At 37.3% G+C, this 23106-nt stretch overlaps 1 protein-coding gene and 1 non-coding gene across 2 annotated transcripts; both read left to right on the forward strand.

Annotated features, from left to right (window-relative positions):
- The first annotated feature begins 5159 nt into the window (after positions 1-5159).
- LOC131307651 (uncharacterized) lies at positions 5160-22575 on the forward strand. The gene is made up of 18 exons (XM_058334275.1): positions 5160-5323; positions 6173-6346; positions 7054-7235; positions 9165-9270; positions 9447-9523; positions 10071-10158; positions 11237-11426; positions 11763-11889; positions 12059-12139; positions 13922-14023; positions 14917-15012; positions 15206-15280; positions 16187-16306; positions 18065-18193; positions 19618-19695; positions 21585-21671; positions 22097-22183; positions 22293-22575. The coding sequence occupies exons 1-18, from the start codon at positions 5269-5271 to the stop codon at positions 22341-22343; spliced, it is 1905 nt and encodes a 634-aa protein (XP_058190258.1). The 5' UTR covers positions 5160-5268; the 3' UTR covers positions 22344-22575.
- LOC131309067 (small nucleolar RNA snoR100) lies at positions 14130-14236 on the forward strand. The gene has a single exon (XR_009194740.1). It is a non-coding gene; the product is annotated as a small nucleolar RNA snoR100 (small nucleolar RNA).
- Positions 22576-23106: the final 531 nt, after the last annotated feature.

Here is a 23106-nt window from a genome sequence, read left to right on the forward strand (position 1 = left end):
TAATCCCACGTTAATCATCAGGTGGGAAATACTAATAAACAGAAGAAGGTGCGCTTCGAGTTGGTTGTACCTGGTAATTTCGGCTTTCTGCGGGGGAGAAGGTTGTACTTGTACGTACCTTTATTTATGGAGTTGGATTCTTGTAATGATTGCTTAATCCCACTTGGTGGAGAGCTCGTGTTGCGGTTGTCTTTCCTTTCATGAGTTCAAACCCCACATGTAAATGTTGATTCTTTCATTCTCAATGTGAGTCCGGTCCATTCGGAAACTCTACAGCCGCCGCACGGCCCGCCACTGCACATCGTGTGGGGCTTTGGATCGAAAAGTCTACAGTCACCACACCCAAGATACGGTAGTCAGTTACTGCATGTCGTGTGGAGCTCACTCGGAGTCCCGTATGGATGATTTGAATTGTTCAATAATTTTTTTTTTAAAAACCGAGTGGGCATCGTAAAACATCAGCTCCGTATGATATATGTAAGTACTTAGATCAAACTTCTCATCTTTCTATATACTAGAAAACCAATCTTTCCATTTTTTTCGATTTTTCAAAGATAAGAAGTTTGATCCGAGTACCTACACATAATGAGAAGAATTTGAAAAGTAGAAAATTACGATCAAAACCCAATTTTTTTAATAAGGATGGAAAATTTTGACTTATTGACTTATTTTTGTCTTTATTCAAAATTGAGATTTGATCGTAATTTTTTACCTTTTAAATTCCTCTCGTCGTGACGAAAAAATAATCCAAAAAAAATTAACAAAAAACTAACAGATACGAAATTTTTTGAATAAGAATAAAAAAAAAAACATATGACTTGTTACGCCATAATATGCCGATGTAAATATCCCATGTAATTGTAGAACCTACTGCCATTTAATTATCAGATTGGGCCGTGTTTGGATCCCTTTTTTGTCAACCTTATAGCTTTTTTTTTCCTTTTTGAACGGCAAAAACTTTTCATTACTCAACAGAACATTACAAATGGAAGAAATATGTGATGGAAGAAAGATACTGCCAAAACTATTTTTGTTGATATCAAAATTTTAGTACATAAAAGGCTTGTACTATGTACCCGCTTTAAGAATTGGGTTGCTACCTAATGCACAGGCCTATAAGAGGGCGTTTCAGTTTCTTAAAAAAGAATTTTTAGAAAATGAATGTAATTTCAAGCTCAAAAATCATGTATTTGCGCAAATAATTTTTCTATCAATATGGATCTTGTTTAATAGATCTCATTGAGATCTTTTAAAGGGTAAAAAAAATTAAAATATTATTTTTCATTTTCATTATATTTGAGTTTGAAATTACATATTTGGAAAGAAAGCGGAACGGGCCTAATACATTCACTAGGAATCCAAGAAAAAGAACTGTGAATATATACAATTAATGAGTCAACAATCTAATTTTTATGTCGTCTATTATGGTAGAGCAGACACCCAAGGTGGGACATTCTTTGTTGAGCAAAGCTTGAGTACCGTTTTATTGTCGCTTTCGATTGTGGCATGAGAAATCTGGTTAACTTGTAGAAATAATTGCCCCGCCATTTGAATCGCTAAAAGCTTCCCTCGAAGAAAAGAAGATATGTCAACTATATAGATATTGTTATGTGTGGAAATTTGAATGTTGTTGTTCGTTGTTTATAGGTTTCGAATGGAGGGTTTTCTTTTTTTTCGATGGAGTGTCTAAACTAAAAACCGGTAAAATGTCTATGAGTAAAACCCTAGCTAGGTGGACGTCAAAAAATATTTTAATATATATCCTTAATGAGGTCGCATATTCAAATTTCACAATGACTGAATATTCCGAACCTTGGGGGTGAAATTAATGCTCCGGTGTAATGCAAGATTTATGGAGTTTGAATTCAAAATTGCAGAAAGAATATACTATTGCGCAATATGTTTGACTTGAGTCACTTGATAAAAATATGCCTCCTATAAGAACAGTCTAAAAAATTGTACTACTTTTTTCCCACTCCGTGAGGCACATATATTCCATTTTACTTTGTGGAAACTTTGCCATCCAATAAGAGGAAGTGGTTGTATATTTCCTTTTGAAATATGCAATTAACCTCCACAAAAAATATGGGGTCGATTACGTAGTAAGATTTTCCTTTTGAAATAATATTCTTAAAATATAAATAAATAAGTAAAATGGATATATAGCCATCGGCCAACAGACTGTTTTTTTTTTGTCTATATCGAGTTGATATTTTTCATAACATTTTATTATTGTCCCGCATAGAAATCAGCGTGATGGTACAAAACATGAAAACATATATGCTCACTTGTTGTATATTGTTTTGCTTGGGTTTCCTTTACACGTTCCGTTCTTATTTTTTAAGTATTTATTTCTCGCTTTACGAGACATGTCATTCTCTCAATACATTATATATCTTTAATTCAAAAAATAAGTACTTATTTGAAGAATAAATACTTGTTTTAATTAGTGAAGGAAAAACTCAATTAAGCCAACGTGTAGAATCTTTCTTTTATAAAAGCGCAAAAAGAAAGTAACATATCATCAATGCAGTTTTAAAATATCAATTATTTTGTCTAACATCATAGCGTGCTGATAAAAAATAAATAAACAACACGGTGTTAACTTTGGAGAAATCATGTCGATAAAATCAAGCAAGATGTATCAAGTTTCGACTCCAAGGGGGTGCCTGGTAAAACCCTGAGAGTTAAAGGTTTGCTCCCTCATAGGATCTCAGGTTGAAAATCTTTCAGGAGCTACAAACTCTTTTGGAGCTTGTAGCAATTGCTCCACCCCCGACTTTGTTTGGGCCGCAAGATAATTAGGTGCGCGCGCGTAAGTTAACCAAACACCATGAGTTATATATATCATGAAAGAAAATGTCTCAAGATTCTGTATACATTTATAAAAATAAAAAAAAACAAAGAGAGCATTTTTACTTGGTCAAACCGAGTTCAAACTTGTCCATTGATTACTTGTGATGTTAAGACAAAGCAACAACCGGATATATATATATAACAAAGACTACATTAGAAAAATTGCAATCCAGTGCATTCAAAGTCTATTTTGAGATTAGTTTCTTCCATACGCTTATCTCTCCATACTCTTCAAACTTACGGTTTAATTGTGCTATCCAATAAAAGGATCCATACCATAATCCGAATATAGTGTATCATTATGTTTTTCTCGCTTGGATGAATGTGTTCAAAAAAAAATCAACTTGACCCAACACTGAGAGATGCATTAGTGGAAGGTAAACACAATTTTAAACTTAAACCGCCTATTACGTCCTCATAACTTGTTTATTCGAATATCTATTGATTTTTTTTATCAAGCTAGCTTTCTTTGGAAGAATGGCACGCTAAACTGTTTGGATTATCATAGTAGCTAGAGCGGAGGTAAGACTCAAAAATTGCAGAAATTCGATACGAAGGAGAACTCGTCCCGTTTAAATTTATATTTTATGGATTGTGAGAATTTTGCTTGCTTTGATCATTTGCTTTTAGTGACTTACCTACACAACTTTTTCCTCAGACTTCCCCAAGGTTGAAAGTAAACTTGGGATTGTGCAACATGTTAAACACTGGTTGACATGACCCACATGGAATTGAGCCACTAAACATTTATTTTAAGTTACAAAACATGATAGAGCCACGGAGTTTTACTTTTAGATTTACTAAACAGTTAATTTACTTTTAGATTTCTTCTGTCAAGATATACAAAAATTAGGTCCCGTTCGGCTAAAGTTTTTATTTTTTAAGTAATTTTTTTTCGTTTTTACGAGATATGTCATTACCTCATAATACATCACTTTTAATTTGAAAAATAAATACTTATTTTAATTAGCATAATGGGGCCTTATTAATAAAATTCGACGTACATTAATAAAGTCACACCAAACTTGCCCTAAAATTAAAGTAAATCCTGACAAACTGAAAAATTCACCCTGAACCCCATTTAAAGTTAATTTTTTAAAATTCTGAAAATGAAAATAAAATGGCTACCCTAGCCAAGGGGTGAAAAAAAAACAGAGCCTAAACAAATATAGTACTACTACTAAAATATACTGGAAGAAAGAGCGGAGAATAGTAGTCCTATTAAAGATGCGGGGCTAATTGTGGCTTCTCGATTGCTCAGGGGGGTCATTGTGATTTTGTAACGGCGGGAGAAACACGGATATCCCGCCGGATTCGGTTTTACTTGACAATAAAGTACGGGCGCTGCTATTCGCAGCCCTCTATTTACTCCCGTAACCCACTACATTTCGGTAAATGATTGTTGAAAATCATAAATAACATTTCGGTAAATTGCTGTTGAAAACAAGATTATATTTCGGTAACTACATGTCGAAAATATGTTCAACTTTCGGTAAACAACTGCCGAACATGCATTTTCGGTAAACATCTGTTGAAAAAAATATTATATTTCGGTAATTGGACGCTGAAAATATATCTCAATTTCGGTAACTAACTGTCGAGTATAATTGAAAATTTTTAATGGGCTATGGGAGTAAATAGAGGGCTGCGAATAGCAGCGCCCTAAAGTACTCCGAAGATCTGATTCGATAAAAGAGAAAAAAGGAGTATTAGATGTAAAGAAAATATATCCGAAAGTTATCCTGAATGGACAAATCAACGATACATACACTGTTTAAAATGAATCTTTACCATTAATTTACACTTTCGGAATAGTTTCCGAATAAAATTTCTTTACGCTAAAAACTACAGGTTGAAGATAGATACCTCATACAGTATTTAGGGGCGATTATTCGTAACCCCGTATTTTCTCCCTTAGCCCACTACATTTCGGTAAATAGTTGTTAAAAATCATACACAACATTTTGGTAAATAGCTTTTGAAAATAAGATTATATTTCGGTAACTACATGTCGAAAATATGTTTAGCCTTCGGTAAACAACTGCCGAACATACATTTTCGGTAAATAGCTGTTGAAAAAAATATTATATTTCGGTAATTGTATACTGAAAATGTATTTCAATTTCGATAACTAACTGTCGAGCATAATTCGAAAATTAAAATTTTTTAACGGATTAAAAGAGAAAATGTTGTAAATAGCGCCCCAGTCTTTATTCCCATGGATAAAGACAAAATCTCTAGAAGAACGTTCCATGTGTCTTTCTTGAAAATATAAAACTATTACTTGCGACAAACCTATAATAAATAGTCGTCTCAAATGGACCCATCGGAGATCTTCTCTGCCCCCACTTCAGCTCCTCAGCTCCAAGTCCTCCGCTGCGATCAATCATCGAGCCCTAGACTCGGGAACCAATGGAACTCAGACCGGGCCTATCTGCTCTCGTCACAGGCGGCGCCTCTGGAATTGGTAATTCCTTTTCTCTGTACATGGAATTTGACGTCTTGTTGTTGGTGCCGATTACATATTTGTTATTCGATGTAGTATGTTCCCGATCGGTTTAATTTTTGTGAGTTGTGTTGGTTTGTGCGGAACTTGTGGAACTGAACCGACGTTCGCGTTTTAGTTAATTCGGAACCAGGTACCCAACATCACCGAAATATCACGGAAATACTTGGCTAATCAATGCCTCACTTACTTCTATAAAAAAAGCTTCTCGCGGATTACTAACCTGAAGTGGTTCGAAGATGAAAAGAAAATGTTATAAGCGAGTTAAAATTAAAAGTGTATTTTAATTCTAAGTATTTTTTATATTTTTTAAAAATATATTGCATTCAGTTACCTTGTAGGTTCCATATAGTAGTAGTGTTAAAGCATTTTGAGCATTGGTCCGTACTTTGTCATCGTCCTACCTCTCTGTCTCTTTCAATCACATATGTAGGGAACAGAAAAAGAGGGGCCCTGTGGAAAACGGATGCCGCTCTTCTGGTAGCGGTTGTTTGCTTCATCGGAGTCTCCTTTGCTTGTTTGTTTAGTTCCGTAGCCATTTTATAGGGACAGTTAGATGCCAGTTTGGCTAACGAGAGGGGAGCCTTGACATCCATCCAATTATCATGAGTATCCTGACCTCTCTGCTCTGGCAAAACTTTCTCTCTTTTTGGTCGGACCGGAACCGACAAACACTTGTTTGACATCAGTAGATAAACCTTGCACTGTCTTCATCCCACAAAAGATTGTCCTTTTTTGTTTAGTCCTCCGGATGTGATGACTGTATTTGTTTTCTTATGTTTTGTTGTTATTGTTGTGGTTTATGTGTAGGTAAAGCTCTTAGTTTGGCGCTTGCGGAGAAGGGAGTTTTTGTTACAATTGTTGATTTCTCTGAAGAGAGGGGAAAGGAAGTGTTAGCCCTTGTTGAAAAGGAGATTGCCAAGGTCCATCCAAAGTTGGAATTTCCATCTGCTATGTTTGTAAGATGTGATGTGACCAACAAAAGTATGTAAATTGTGATGTTGATGACTCTGAAAATAATTTCATTATTTTGTTTGAGAATTTGGCGATATAGAGGGTATCAGCATATCTCTAAGTATTGAAGGATGTATAGAAGCCAAACTAGATTCATTATAGGAAAATGCTCCATAGGTATAATTGACGACTTTCTGTCTTCCTAATAGTTGTCAACGCTAGCATCTCTCTATGACTCACCTGTTACAGCTGCTTCAGTTAGAGAGAGCTCTTTGTTCGTATGTACAGATAAGAGCTGACTGCATTTAGGCATTCAAGGGAGTGAAATCGACACATAAGTAAAAGGGAAATTTGGCATAAGGTAATAGGATGAGGTTCTTGTTTAATTCTCATAGTATCGTACTGATTCTGCTGTCCATTTGACATTTACTAAAACCTTGTTCAATCCAACATCATCAGGATGACAAATTCTGTCAATTCAAAACTTTTCACTTGTAAATAACAAAGATGTAGGAATTCTAATCTTGCTTTGTTGCTCATCACTTTCACACGAGGTAGTCGATCAATGAACTTGCTTCCAATTTATTTTCTATGTCCTGGAAATAAAAGACTATGTACACATCATCCTACATGCACCACAATATGTAGATGATGATTTCTTTTCTTTTGTGTACAAAATGTCCTTGTAAGTTGAGAGAAGGTGTTTTGATGTTTGTTATAATCTTATGAATGAGCAGGAGAACTGTCTGCTGCTTTTGAAACACATTTGGCAACATATGGGGGGCTGGATATCTGTATTAACAGTGCTGGTATTGCAAATCCCGTGCCGTTCTACAATGATCAAAGTGATGGTTCTCGTTCATGGAGATACACTATGGATGTGAACCTCATTGCAGTTATTGAATGCACACGACTTGCGGTATGCTTAAATTTTTTACATTGGTTTCATTGTCACGAGACTTTCTCAACTTGTACTTGGCCAGTTCTTTTTATACATTCTATTTAACCTTTAGTTTCCTTGTATATAAAGCTGTCTCACACCCGCATTAGAACATCTACAATATGACGACTACTAAGATCTTAATCCTTGCTACATCAGCACTTTAATCCTTTTCTTGTTTTAGTAATGAGTATAGGGGATAAAATGTCTAAGGAAAACATGAGTAATCTGCATGCTTTGGGGACAGCGAATTTTCGGGAATAAGGAAATGGAGCAACAACTACTTGCTAAAAGTTTAGGAAATAAGTTGAGAATTGTGGTTGTGAAACATGTGGGGTCGTGGGTCGATTTAAGCTTGTGTTCTTGTAATTTTGTTAGAGGTTGAATTAATTGCGTTGATACATGAGCTTCGTGATACGATTTTTGGAAGACTGGTGCCTCCTCTTCTTGTTCGGATATTGGAAGAACCCTACCCCTAGTACTTACAGGTCCTACATGTTGGAGTTTGTCTCACATTGGTTAATTATCTCCTTACAAACTAGTATATGAGCCTGGGCAGTCTCTCTACTCCTTACCAATTGGTTTGAAGTTGGATGTTTTAACATGGTATCAAAGCTAGGGTTTCGGAGAATTTGTTCCCCCTTTTTTTATTTCATAAGTGCACCGTTGTTTCTTGTGATCCAAGTGTTATGGATCGTTTGTTTACCTCTCCACGTGCGAGTCGGGGGTCGCACGTGCAGGGGAGTGTTGGAGTTTGTCGCACATTGGTTAATTATCTCCTTACAAACTAGTATATGAGCCTGGGCAGCCTCTCCACTCCTTACCAATTGGTTTGGAGTTGGATGTTTTAACACTACACACACCCAGTAAGCACGGATATTTACATGGTTCGGCTTTAATGCCTACTCTACGGGAGAGAGATTCGTTCTTCATTATTTGAGAGAAACAGTGCAAGGAAACACCCAGGCTAAATCACAAAACCCAACCCCTAGTACACCCACTCTCACTCATTGAAGAAATGAGGGAACCCATAGAGAAATCACAAAGGATGAACAAAACAAGACACAAACCCAACCCCCAAAACAAAACCCTTTTCATCGCTCCTCCGTGTCAAGAACCTGACCACCCTTACATCCCTAGAACCATGTGAAACCCACATGAAACCTTCTCCCTACATTTTTCCCCCTCTCACCCAAGAGACTCTCCCTCTCTCACTCTGAAGACCCATAAAGCATGGTCTTCAATACACACACAATGAGCACTACCAAATTACATCAGTGTGACCCTTGGAGTTCCCCAAGTGCAGCTCGTGCAACATTGAAGTCACCAAAGACTTCAATAGTCCAGCACCTCTTTCAAGCTAACACCGAGTAATTCCAATGCAAGTCCTTCATGTGTCCCAAAAAAATTGTGAACATACTGGAATTTGAACCAATCCCAACCATAAAAAGGTTAGGTTTCTGTCCGTTTGTCCCATATCTTTTTAATGCAGTTCAAAGTACAAAAGTACCTAAGTACTAAAGGACTAAAGGTAACATAAATAGACCACATACCGGTGCATAGTTGTGGAACACATCTTTTGAGGTTGGTCCTGCAGACCATCTCCAAGTCTCCAACTATCTTTGGGTAGAAAACTAGACTAGATGTTTTCATTTTCATGTTGAGGCTTTGATAACATTGTCATCATGCTATTACGCAGGAAAGGTGATTGAATTGTTCTTTTCCTTTTTTAAGATTCTTTTGTTGGGCTTCATTTTCCATTTCGAGCTATCACAACTGATTCACATCAATTGCAATGTGCGTTTATATTTTTGCGACTCTTCCACAGAGTATTTCGATATTGCACATTTTATATGGTCGAGGTCATCCTTTTTCGTTCAGTCAATTTGATGTAGAACTGGTGAGCAGGTTCAATCTATGCAAGCTGCACAAAAGCCTGGCGTAATCATAAACATGGGTTCTGCTGCGGGACTTTATCCAATGCCTGGAGATCCTATCTACTCTGCCTCCAAAGGTTTGTGTTATGTGCTACTCAATGCTATTGGTTTATGTCCGAAAACTTTTTGCTAGTTTAATTTTGTTTTTAACTTCTAATGTCTCAATGCACGCCATGGACACCTAGCAACATGCATAATTTCAATTTTTGCCTCTTCACTACCTTTTGGGGCCTAAAAAGGTTATTCTTCACAGGGGGAGTTGTTTTATTTACCAGATCACTTGTTCCGTACAAGAAACAAGGAATTCGCGTAAATGTGCTTTGTCCTGAGGTGAGTCCTGACCTTTGTAGTGCATCTGCTTAATAGGACACTATTGGCTCTCAGTATTATAGTAGTGTAATTTTCCTTTAATGGTTTAGATAAGATTCACATCTATAATACTCCCGCCGCCTTGTGCATGAAAAAAGTTTGTATTGGACTTGCAGAGAGAAATTTGACTTACAGAAGGCAGGAAACTCTCAATTACTTACTCTTTCATTTTCGTTGACTCAGAATGTCATGAATCAATCGAACCGTCTTGATGAACCATGATTATTACTAACCAACCATGAGAGTTGTTATTGTCATTTAATGTTGTGCCCTCTGCTGAAATGAGTAATAGGATGTGGTTATCATGGAGTTTTTCTCTCATTTCAAACTACCTTCCCTTAGTTTGTAATTGTTGTGGCATTAATTTAAGGTCTTGTATGATGGGAACGCATGTTTTTTTCGGAGAAAACAGCTCTTGTGGTTGGCTTCTGCATAACTGCATCTATAAACACAAGGATAGGCTAAGTATTTTGTCATTGCTTAGACATACTTTCCATTCCGCCTGCAGTTTGTTCAAACAGAGTTGAGTTCAAAAGTGACTCCTCGACATATTGGGTTAATGGGGGGCTTCATGTCCATGGAAATGGTGGTAAAAGGTATGTTATGTTGTGGTTCTTTCGCTCAAGACTGTTGTTGCTATGATACGCAAAGGATGATTTCTTGAATTCACTGCAGAGACTAGAAAATTAAGGTGAAAAGTGGAATTTCAGTGGCTTTCAATGTTTTTCCCTTGTTTGTAGATTTTACGGGCATTATGTATGAAATAGTAATGTTTGAAAATCTGTGTTAGGACCGTGATAGACTGGTTGCTGAGTACATTAATACGATTTTGTTAATGGAAGAATGTGCATTCAATGCTGGAGCTTCCATTAAATTGAACCCACTTTAGGCCTCCATCATATTACTTTTTCTCTGTTTCCACATCCTCTGACTTGGCATATCTGGACAGGTTCACCTTCCTTTGTACGGGTTATGTTTTCTTTATGTGTTTCACATTCTTTTTATGACTTATACACTGTTGAAAATGATCTGAATTGCATTTTGCATCTTTTATTTGCTCATGGGGGCAATGTAGAGCAGTGAATAATTCAGATTCTGTAGAGCACCCTCAGAAGCATCTTTAAGGCCTTCATAAATTTTTTGCTTCTGACTCATGGTTCTAGAAGCATAAGTAAATAATAAAATTGTGGCTTATCATACTCAAGCATACCAAAAATACCCTCGATATATATATATATATAAAGGGCATACCAAATGACCAGACAGCATGATTTGAGAAAGTTTTGAACTTTCAAATTCAGAGAAAAGCCTGCATGCTATGACAGTACAAGCTTAGCAAGTCCTCTCTCCACTCTGAGGATTTGAATAACATAGGCAAACCATGTATGCCTTGACTGAGAGGAACAGAACTTGACATGAAGCCCAAGTCATAAACCGAGATTGGAGAGCTTGGAGTTCACTTTTTGGATTTACGGCACATAAATTGACGTGGATGCCCTTTCTTTTCCATAGATGGCGATTTCTAGGGTTTATCCATTTTCGTTAATCATGCTGCATCAACTTGGATACCTTTTTCTTCGTGATACTGTAGTATAGACTCAAAGCATTGAACATCTACATGATTTTAATCTCAGAATGTATGTTCTCAATTTGAGATTACATTGATTCTTTCAGGTGCTTTTGAGCTTATCAGGGATGAGAGTAAAGCTGGGTCTTGCTTGTGGATTACTAAACGAAGGGGCATGGAGTATTGGCCTACTCCTATGGAAGAAGCAAAATACTTGGTAGCATCTTCAAAATTGAGAAGAAGTTCATCGTTTAAGGCCATATCGAATTTCCAAGTACCTCAGAGCTTTGAGAAAATGTTAGTAAATACAATCCAATCTTTCTGAGTTCATCATTAAGAGAAGAGCTGAGGTAGCTATGCAATTTCTTGTATATGATCCTTCCTCCTTTTTGTTGTACCTCCCTCATGGTTGTAAATTAGCTTCAGCGTATGCCTCAGCTACTACTATTCTCTACTTCATGCATTTCATGGCATGTATCATTCTCATTCGAAAATGTCTCAGTTCAAGGCATTGAGTTATGGTAGCTATTTCTTCCAACTAGTGGATTATTTATTCAGTTCTTCAGTTACTGAATTGCTAGCAGATGGTTTGATTGAGTTTTTGACATTGACTACTTTTTTTTTGTGGTCCAGAGTTGTTCACACCCTGAGTCACAATTTCCGTAGCGCTATCAACATAGTGCGTACACCATTGAAGTTACCAATCAAACCAGATCATGTACTTGTGAAGATCATTTATGCTGGTGTTAATGCCAGTGATGTAAGTTTGTGGTTCTTCTTATCTTTTGTTCACCTCTTTTTTGTTGGGTTGATGGTAGATTTTGGGAATTTCCTTGAGTATCTTTCGCTCCTCATTAATTTCCCCTTTCTTCCCCCTTTCGGTGTAAAGTGGTCCATTTTCTTCAGTCTTTGATCTATTCTGTGGACAGGTTAATTTTAGCTCGGGACGCTATTTTAGTGGCAACAACAATGACCTTGACTCCCGTCTTCCTTTTGATGCAGGCTTTGAGGTAAAATACTAAGTCGACTGCTTTCATTTAAATGTTGGTTCTCTCATTTTAACTGAAATTTGTTGGTTAATTATAAGTCCACTAGCAGTGTATCTGCCAACTTTTGATAGTAATGGTTTGTGAACTTATTGTTGTGTATTATGACCAATTAATTTCTTAAGGTCCAAGCCAGTAGTCTGAATATTTGCAAATTTGATACTTAAAAGCGGCAGCTGTGAGAGTTTTGTTTTTGTTCTTGCGAAAGAATGTCGTCTGAGCTTACTGTCTCATTTAATCTCGGAAGTTTTCTTTTCTTTGCTTATCCATATCCCCTATATTTTAATACACACGTGTCTACTTTTATCTGCAAATAGTGTCCTACACAATGTTTCCGTCTTTCTAAAGGAGCAATTACTCATGATCATTTGTTGTTGCTGCATTATCATTATCGTTTCCTTCATGTTTATGTTTCAATCTGTTAAATAGGTGTTCTATTTAAGTACTTTGTGTCTCCCGTGATAATACTTTTTGCAGTCATTCTCTTCATGTACTTTCTTTTCACAGCGTATTTCAGTCTTGTGTGCTTGCTTCCGACTTGATACTGCCTCCGACTTGTACCACCTATGTGTTTGGTGTTCATGTGCGCTTACTTTACTTTGAAAATAAAGTAAGGATATACATATCTGAGAGAAGCTTTATCAACACTCCATCTTCACGTTTTGGAATTTCAAAATGGTCATCCTGCAATGTGTGGATATTTCTATGGATCCACAAATTTATGTGCACGGTGTATGTAATATGGAAATTGGGTGGGGAAGGGGTGAACATTAATGCCTGAGTAGCTCAAATTGTGGAGATTGTGACGTAACGTGTCACATCTTCAAGTTAAATTCTCGTTCTTTGTGAAGGCTTTACTGCAAGCAGTCAGCAGATCTGTTTCCCATGTTGCTTCAATCCATGTCCCTTAGTGATGTTCTAGGCAATTCTGACTGTCTCCTTCAACCATCAAGAGCGTGTTTGTGAATGAAATTTTCACTCTCTGTAGTCGAGTAACGATTTTGGAATGCTTGTCCATTGAATGGAAGTCACCTCTATCTTTTGATGTTGGAACTAGTGATGCTTCATCAAGTCATAACTCATAAGATAAATAACCACCACTAAGCGCAATCAAAATTACTTGGAGGGGAATAAAAAATACATCAGGGCATATTACTTGACAGTGACACTTTTACCTTAAGACAGATACCTGTTCGGTGCTGTCTGTGGGGCTGGCCTGGATCCCATGACTATCAGAAGCATCAATGAAGTCTTTATGCTTATATCTTTTAGGTTGAAATTTGAATAACAATACTTGCATAATATAGGGCCATCAACTAATTAAGGCAGAACATTAGATCTTCTTGACTTATATTTCTTTCAGTAGAACTTCTTTTCCGTTGAGAAGCCCCACTCCAATGGAACTTCTTCCTGTTTGAAAAAGGTCATAATTTGTGCTCCAATATTATTTATTTGCTCACATGTCCTAGTTTCTCTGCTGACCGGAAGGTGCTCACCGTTTAACTTATTATGATAGTATGCCTGAGGTCAAAGCTGCATGTTCGTGCAAGTGCATGTGTACTTCCAATTGGTAACTCAACAATACTTGTATATAACTGACATGTATTCCACCAGAGCTGGATGGAGAGCTGTTTTCTTTTTCTTTTTTTTGTTGCCAGTTTTTGGTGGATGGTATTACATGATCGATGCTACTCAAATTTCAACTCCACGATTTAGCCTTGAACTTCTTATCTCCTTATATTGCAGGCTGTTGGAATAATTGCTGCAGTAGGTGATTCTGTTAAAAACTTAAAAGTGGGCACTCCTGCTGCACTCATGACTTTTGGGAGTTATGCAGAATTCACGATGGTACACTATCTTGAAGTATATCATTTCTATAATGATAAGAGGTCTTGTATTTTTTTCTTTTTCGGTTTCCTGTTCCTGTTCCTGCCTTTCCGATGCTCTGGACTATGAATGAAGCAAGCAAGGTAATGTGCACAGAAATTGATTTTGGCCTCTAGGCCTGTCCTCTTTGATGCCTTTTGGCTTTGATTTGGGGCATGGTTTCGCAACAAAATGTCCCTTTTAGCTTCTTGGTTCTTGGAGGTATAGGAGGCCACTGATCCGGTTGTATTCTGAGAGTAGCCACTTTGTGCATATATTGCCAAAGGTTGGGTTTGTCTCCAATCCTCCCCCACCCATACCCCCAATGATTGGGGACTAGATGGGTTCTTTTATTATTGTTGTTGTTGTTGTTTTCCAGTTCCTCACTTGGAGTATCCAATTGACTGTCAATCACAATCAACTTGACTACCCACTTATCTATATTAGCTATGTTGAAACTGTCCATGGCTGCTACTATCTCTCACATTTGGATGGAAAGGAACAGCATGGTCTTTAGTGCTGTGGTTGCTAAGGTGGAAGATGATACTAGAGCATCCATTTGTTCATGGAGAGGAATGCCTAAAAATGATCTTAATAATTTCTCAGTAATGAGTGGCATATTCCTTGTGATGAGTTTAGGTTACAGTTGGCGAGTCTAGTTCTGAATGTTAGTTATGTGGTTGGTCTTTGGACTTCTGTTTCTTTGATTGTTTTCACTAGTTAGAGGAATAGTTTCGTTTTGGTTTCAGGGGGTGCCCTGTTGATCTTGTTGTATGTTTGGTTGTGGTAGTAATAAATCTAATCCCCCCACCCCCTCTCCCCAAATCAGAAAAAAATTACAATCTTAACTGCATTAGCTTTTCTTCTTTTAACAGGTTCCCTCAAAGCACATCCTTCCTGTGCCAAGACCTGACCCAGAAGTTGTTGCCATGCTTACTTCTGGCCTAACAGCATCAATAGCTCTAGAAAAGGTTATCTCTAATAAACTTTGTCTTGAAAGTATTGTCTACATTTTTTCCTCTGAGCTGAAAGCTACTGTCATTAGCATAAAAAGGTTCAGCTTTTCGGCATTGAAACCATTGAGATTTGAGTCCTATGTTCTTCAGATGTTCTGCTTTGATTGACTGTCACATGTGGCTAACATATTCTGTTACAAACTTGTAGGCTGCACAGATGGATTCTGGAAAAGTCGTCCTTGTAACTGCTGCTGCAGGTGGGACCGGACAGTTTGCAGTCCAGGTTTATTTCTGACTGTATACTTTTGAATTACACTATGACTGCAAATAACATACACCAGGGGTATCCTCATGTATGTCTCTATTACGTACATAATTAGGGCTAAGAAGTATGGACTCAGTGCCGACCATGATTAGAACCTTTTTTTAAATGGAAATTCACTAGTTTCTCCCTCCATCTTTCTCATCATAGTCGTCCTTCTTTCCATTTCAAAAAGCTCTCCTGATTATTTGTCTAAAGACACTGCAAGATGTTATTTTTAAGTCAATAATCACTCGCTGATTTCTTTTTTCCTTATCTCATTAGTTTTCCAACTATTCTCTGAAGTAGAAAAATAACTCCCGTATTAGATCTCCCAGGTGTAACCAATTTGATTTTCTGAAATTACTGGTCCATTTCTTAATATAACTAATGATTTTCTCCACTGTCTGGTCTTTTCTTAGAGTCTAGATCTTGTTAAACGAATGAGTTAGACCAGAACTAATGCAGTGCTCTGTATCGAGAAGTTGACGTGATTGACAGGAAGACTGGTGAGCTGGGTTCTTCTACCATGTATGGTTGTGGTTAAGTATTCGGCCTGGGTAGGTTCTGATAACACAGCCAGTCATCCCCACATCCTGAGAGCCAGAATCATTGCTCAGATCTGTAACATGATAGCTGGTTGTTTACAAGAAAGTCATCCAGCACATTAGAAACTAAGAATCAAAGAATTTTTTTCTTTTTTCCTCTCTATTTGTTCTACTAGGGGAGGGGGTCTTTGTTAATCTTTTCATCCACTGTTAAGTTCTAGGTATAAATTTATGCTGAATTTGAGAAGTTGATGAAGCAATGTTTTTGTTTTTTGTTGTTTTTGCTTGAAAATCATACTACGATTAGAAGTTTGCTGATTATGAGCCGTGGTTGGTGCAGCTTGCAAAATTAGCTGGAAATACAGTGATTGCAACTTGTGGAGGCAAAGAAAAGGCTATGCTTTTGAGAGATTTGGGTGTTGATCGTGTCATTGACTATAAAGCAGAAGATATTAAAACTGTATGTTCTCTAATCCATTAGCGAATTTAACGCAATAAGCAGTTTTGTTGTTTTAATTAGCAATTTTTTAGCTACGGATGAAAATAGTTATGAATATGGCATAGGAAACACAACATTTGTTCCCCCCCCCCCCCCGCCCCCCCCCCCCCCTCCCGCCCACCCTAGGAGTGTGGTTTCCTGCATTTTCTAAAACTCGTCGTGGTATGTTGTCAATGTCGTGTTTGTGCCGTGTACGTGGTTTGTCGCCGTGCTTGGGAACCGTCTGTCTAAGTACCAGGCCCAACCAAAGATCCATTTAGCGCAGTTTAATAATCTCATAGCCATCAGCTTCAATCCACCACCTGTGTTTATCCTGGTCTAAATTTGCCTTGATCCGTCTGTGAAGTTACTAGTAGTCCCAAAAGCTTAAACTTTAAGGAAATGGGCCCAACAATATCAAGCTATCTACACCCTCCGTAACATGCAACCCTGTCTTGCACGTGGAGATGCAAATTTTCATAGATAGAGCGAAACAGAATACAAAAGGGAGAAACATAATGCAAATGGGGAACATGTGCAAATAGAGAGACTTGAAACCCAAGACCTCTTGCAACCTGAGCTCTGATACCGTGTCAAGTTACTAGTAGTCCCAAAAGCTTAAACTTTTAGGAAATGGGCCGAACAACAAATTTTTTTGTTGACGCAATGTCTTCCTCCATGCAGCTGATCCACCTAGACGTCACTTGCTGCCAATCTTCTTTCCTTCTTTGCCAACCCCAACCACTGAATGAAGCCTGCCTATGATCATACAGCTAGTTTTTGGCTCTGATTCCACCTGCATGTTTCGGTGTTGAATCTTCCCAAATAGAAACCTCTGAGCTTCATGGCCACTGTCAATCTTCGCCGGTGATGGAGATCCTCCATTAGCCGCCCCAAAATGTCCCACCAAACATGCTGTAAATATCCGGGAACCTCTCCCCACAATATCCAAATTCCAAAGTATTTGCACCTCCCTCTTCAGTCAAAACCTCCCCCCTCGAAATTTCTCTCAGCTAGCAAACCAAGTATTGGACCCGAATTCTATCAACATCGAGATCCTCTCCCCCTTTCCATAACTAAAATCCTGCTTCTCCTGAATATATTGTCTCCTTCATCTATGTTTTCAAACGAACTTTACCATTGATGCCCAAAAAGCTTCCTCTCCTCCATCTTTTCTTCTTCCCCTTCAAAAGGGTCACTGTTGAGTGATATCACCTTATGTGTTATTGCTTTTGGGGAAAATCATCTCTTTGAAATGGAAAGGGAGACAGGCAAATATAGAAGACAAAAGGCTCTGTATGTTGGAGAGCTGTAGGATCTTGTTTTCTTTTTCTTTAGAAACTTATATTGAGAGGGAAACAATATAGGAGAAAGGGAATTGTGCAAGAAATCCGAGGGGGAGGAAAGTGCAGTTTGTTCTAATTAAATGTATTTTCATTTTAAAGTGATTGAGATTTAGATTAGAAGTTCCCAAGGTATTGGAGGAGGTTATTCAGCATGACTCTGTGACCTATTGTGACTTGTTCTCTGTCATCTTCCAATGTGTTTAATTGATCGATTCAACATGAATTGCATTTCTTTTCTGATCATGTTTCCACATGTGTGGAATACACCTCAAAATACCCTGAAATGTCTACTTTTACCATCTATCTTTTTGTTTCAGCCTACCCTACAATACACTTTAATGATGATTATGGGCAATTTCTATTTTAAACTGTTCATATAATTTTGACTGCTCAGGTTCTAAAGGAGGAGTTCTCAAAAGGTGTTGATATTGTCTACGAGTCTGTAGGTGGTGCAATGTTTGATCTGTGCTTGAATGCGCTGGCCGTCTATGGACGACTGGTTGTGATTGGAATGATTTCTCAGGTAGATGGCTTGAATCATGAATTTGATATTCCATGGTTACTTCTTCAATGGTCTACTTAATTGTTTTATTTCTTTTGTTAAGTATGGTTTTTTGAATCTTGAAATTTATATCTTAGAAGACAAGAAAAATTCATTACCTTGTTTTTGTGGAAGATAATTGCAACAAATTTACATTTGGTAGCTCATATTTGATAGGAATCTGTGAGGTTAGATAGGACCTACAATCATAATTTTCCATCATCTTTGCTTTCAAGTTTCAACCATTTTGGGCAAATAACAGCTGAAGCTTTGGCTTTCAAGCATGAGCTTGAAAAAACTCGTGTGTCGAATCGAAAGTATGCTAAAGGGAAGATCTATACCCAGTCTGCTTCTTCACTGCATGGGCAAGACCAAGACGACATAATGCCCTTCAGATTAGCTTTGTTGGCTCAGTTGTTTTGACCTTACATAGCTAAACCGAACCCTAGACAAGTGGAGAGGGTCATGTTAGGTAGACGATGACCATCCTAATCCTGTGTTAGATAATCATATTCTTTACAAATTGTTTAAAGATGGTTACATTTTAGAAATTATCTGAGTGGTAAAAGAGCTTTTAATAACCTTAATGTGAAGGTAAAGGAGATTTTTAGAATTGTATTGTGTTGTGTTCAGATGCATCCTACTGTGGGTAATCCCACATTGACCAAGACTTCAAACTATTACCCCCCTCTGGAAGCTAAAGCTGTTAACAGCTGTAGTTAATATATATATATATATATATATATATATATATATATATATATATATATATATATATATATATATATCAATCAACATCCCATCATCTGTAACCTTTTAGGCCTAGCCGAAACAAGTTCATCTGTGTGGCCAATAGATTCGAACCTGGGACATGCTTATTCTGATGGATAGAGCAGACCATCAATTATTACGAGAATTTTAGTTGTCAGAGAACGTGGAACTTGAGTGTTTACCTCGCAAGGAGGAGACTGTTGAAAACTTGAAGGTGTACAGAGAAGGCCAAGACTTCTATAAGTTTTGTATGTATCGGGAAAAGCTTATGATTGTCTACTTTATGCTCTTTCTTTTTGGACAAGGGTCCTTATACTTCAGGTTTTATCACTTGTTTGATCAAATAAGTAGCTTACACGTTAGAAGCTTCCTTTAAAACGTCATTCCAGAGTGTAGGATCATACCTACATTGGAGCTGCAGTCAAAAAATTTGAGGTCAGTATTGCACTGCCCAACGTCGGCCTTCCAATAGTCCTCTGAAATTGAGTCTGGTAACCATTTCGAATCTACAAATTAAATTCCGTTGATCAAAGAATAGCTGCATGGAAACTTATATGTACAGCTTTAGAACGACTTTTCTCGGTTTCTTTCTGAAGTTATGACCAGCTTTGATGAGTTGATAATTTGTGTTTCAGTATCAAGGAGAGCATGGATGGAAGCCTTTAAATTACACTGGACTATGTGAAAAGATTCTAGCTAAAAGCCAAACTGTGGTAAGTTGGACTTATTTTCATGAATATAGTTACTTTATGAAGGGTCTTACTACTATTGTCATCATTGTTGATTATATCTGTTTCTCATATCAGAAAGGACAAATGGGTTGACAATATGATTTCAGCTTTAGGTAGATGTTATGTGACTGTGGGTAGAGATTTCCAGGAAATGACTAATACAACTGATTGTCAATCATGTTAGGCTTTGGAGATAAAAAAAAATAAAAAATCATCTTAGGCTGGAGTATTAAAATTTTCTTTTGCTGATAGTTTCGCATTTACCATTGTTGTAGTTATCATTACGTCCACGATGCTGATGATGTGTTCAGAATGGTAAGTGTATTGGTGCATGTGTATGTATACCTTTTCAAAGTACCCTCGTTCGCAGTGGAACTCATATTTTGGACACGTTTCTAATTCATAATACTCCAGGAATCATGTCCAACATGCCCTGAGCATTGATATGTGGCATTTCTAACTTTGTGAGGTGGTGTAGCTTCTAGGAGAAGCATATTTTGGGTTCCCAATACTTGGACAAGTTGATACAAACAAGAAGTAACATAAATTTACCCTTTGCTGGCTTCGTAATTTTTAATTATGTTTTCTGTAGTTTTGGTAAAATGTTCATGTATGTGTTTAAAATGCATACAAACATGTCTTGTCTATCCTTATCATACAGAGTATTTCTATTGGTATGACATCTGTACTGTCTTTCTAGAGTTTGTCATAGCATCTTGTCTTTATGCTGTCTTAACCTTTCCCTCTTCATGCTTCATGGATGATGGTGATCTACATTGATGATGGTTTGGTCATTGTAATTTGTTGCAGTTTGGGCTAGGTTCTCTGATATCAATACAGAACACATGCACAATCCCAGTTTCCTATAGGTTTTCAGTTTAACATGTACCGAGGGGGCAAATTTGATTTATTTATTTGGGCATGCTCGCAAAACTGAATTGTGGAGATTATAACTACATATACGGCTTGCCTGATAGAGGAAGTGGGTTTTGCCAGTAACTATAGTCCATCCTGGAAACAGCATTCTTTGGTTTCACCTCTCTTATGGTTAAACGGGATTCTAGAGAGCCAAAATTCTCTTGTTTGGCTTGTCTTCACAACCCATTATGGAGATGATTTTAACTTTATTGTTTTTGCGAAGGAACTTTTGTGTCTTTTTTCTTCTCCAGATTTTAAGTATTTTTTCACGGGAATTTGTCCTTGTGTGCCTTCGTTCCCCTAATAATTCATACTAGCACAATCTTCTGTACCACTAAATGTACCAACTTGGTGACATAACTGATGGCAAAATTATACCTGGTAGCCATGGTTGCATCTAAGCCATGGGATGACATAGTCAAGAGCATCTTCACTTTTTTGCTGCCATGTGTTGTGATCCTCGAGTGAGTTATACTTCTAGTTTATGCCTTTTTTGTTACTGGAGAACACTATTCAGAAACTTTCTTGAAAAACAAAGACCCATTGTTTTCACGCCATATTCATTTTAAGCCGAAATATTTTAAGGGACAGAAAATTCTGAAAATGCATTGTTTTCAAATAGTTCTTTTGAAAACAGGTTTCGAAAACTTGTGCAGCGTGAACAAGTTTTCTGTGATTTTCCAGAAAATGAGAAGGCAAAACAGAAAATAAAATGACAACAAATGCTAATTCTTTGTGGAAATCTCCCAGAGACATGGGCTATGGGCCTATGGCTAACTAAATTTAGTTGTGGATTAATAGATTCTCCTTGTCCACATAGCTATTTTGTTTGTGGTCTAAACTCTAAAGACTCTAAACAGATTTGAGATCTGCGTCAATGGATTCTTGCTGTGATGATAGTTGTTTTAGCATGACATTGGATTCTTTAGGCTTAACAATGCCAATATTTTCAGGCTGGTTTCTTCTTGGTACAGTACAGTTCCCTGTGGCAAGAACATCTAGACAAGCTTTTCCATCTTTACTCCTTAGGAAAGCTCAAGGTAATACATATTCTCAACACAGCATGATAATATTTACCAGCCCAACAAACTGACATTTTGCTAGATAGCTCAAGATTGGTTTGGTAACTAGTTTTAAGAGAGAGAATAAGTTCTGGTTGCTTTCTTTTATGTGCTATCTTTCCTGTTATAAACTGCGCACTTCATAGGAGAACTAAGTAAAGGAGATCATAGGTCTGTTAAGTTCTGGACATGGTCAAATTAGGTAATAAGGAGAAAATGAGTGTAAACAACAAATTAGCCTGCAGAAATGGCCCCATAGGGAGTTCACAACAAATTATTCTGCAGAAATGGGATAAGTCATCACACTTTTCAATTTCAACCGGGCACAAATGCTAAATCTCTCATCTTTTGTATTTTGGGCGCATAAGTAATCAGAAACCGCTTTTTCATAATTATTGCAACAGGTTGCCTTGGACCCAAGAAAATTTTTGGGCCTTCATTCCGTAGCAGATGCAGTCGAGTATCTTCATTCTGGAAAAAGTGTGGGCAAGGTACGGAAATTTTTGAGGCCATGGTTGCTTTTCTAGGCATCTTTCTCTTAATCGTGTTGAACTGCTTCTTGATGGTTGATCGTTTCCCCTGAATAACAAAATTTTACAGGTGGTGGTTTGCGTTGACCCGACTTTCAGTCAGCAAGTGGCAAAGTTGTGAGCTCGTGCTTTTTGTGCGTTTTTTCCAGCATGATTCTCATTTCCATCAAACTTTGAACAAAGTTGTTACCATAGAATAAAGATGTTTTTGGTTTTTGCCCTTTGTGAATCTGGGTTGAATGCAAGTAATGCCATCAGAACTAAGGAAAGAGGGGAAATCCCGTGATTTGCCCCTTCTTCGTCCTATACTAATGTTAATTGATGCTTTTTAAAATATAAATTAGCATTATACTTGTCTTGGGTTTTCTTTTCATGGCTGCTGCCTTTTTCGGTTCAAAACCTTAAAACCAAGAGACTGTAAAACATCTTATCTTTACCAACAAAATAGGGTCATCTCAGGTGCTATCAACTCTTTTAGGGTAAATCCATATAGAGTTTTTGTTTTGACTTTAATTAGGACCTTCGCAAGTGTGCGGTGATAGTAGTCTTCCAAGATTAGTCGAGGTATACGTAAGTTGGCCTAGACACGAGATATCAAAAAAAACAAACCGTTTTCTATTCAATTTTGAATCTCTTCGTTTATGATTTTAACTAGCGAATATGATTGTAATTAGCAATGCTCGTCTATAAGTACACTTTCCACATAAAGCACTGTTCTCTATATTGCTCATTCGCCTTAGCAAAATTATAGTACTCCAGTATTTTTTGTTACTATAACGCAGGACGGTTTCATAAAATGTCTTGTGTAAAATGCTTTTGGATGTTCTCTAATGTTGCATTTGGATCTTCGTCTGAAAACCGAAGTAAACATAAAGAAAGAATAA

Source organism: Rhododendron vialii, chromosome 11a (genome assembly GCF_030253575.1).
Source record: "Rhododendron vialii isolate Sample 1 chromosome 11a, ASM3025357v1".
NCBI classification, from domain to species: Eukaryota; Viridiplantae; Streptophyta; class Magnoliopsida; order Ericales; family Ericaceae; genus Rhododendron; species Rhododendron vialii.

Coding starts and splice junctions, on each gene's coding strand:
- LOC131307651 (XM_058334275.1), top strand. CDS start 5,269: ATGGAACTCAGACCGGGCCTATCTGCTCTCGTCACAGGCGGCGCCTCT. Junction 9,271..9,446: donor TATCTACTCTGCCTCCAAAG/GTTTGTGTTATG, acceptor TATTCTTCACAG/GGGGAGTTGTTTTATTTACC. Junction 11,427..11,762: donor CCTCAGAGCTTTGAGAAAAT/GTTAGTAAATAC, acceptor TTTGTGGTCCAG/AGTTGTTCACACCCTGAGTC.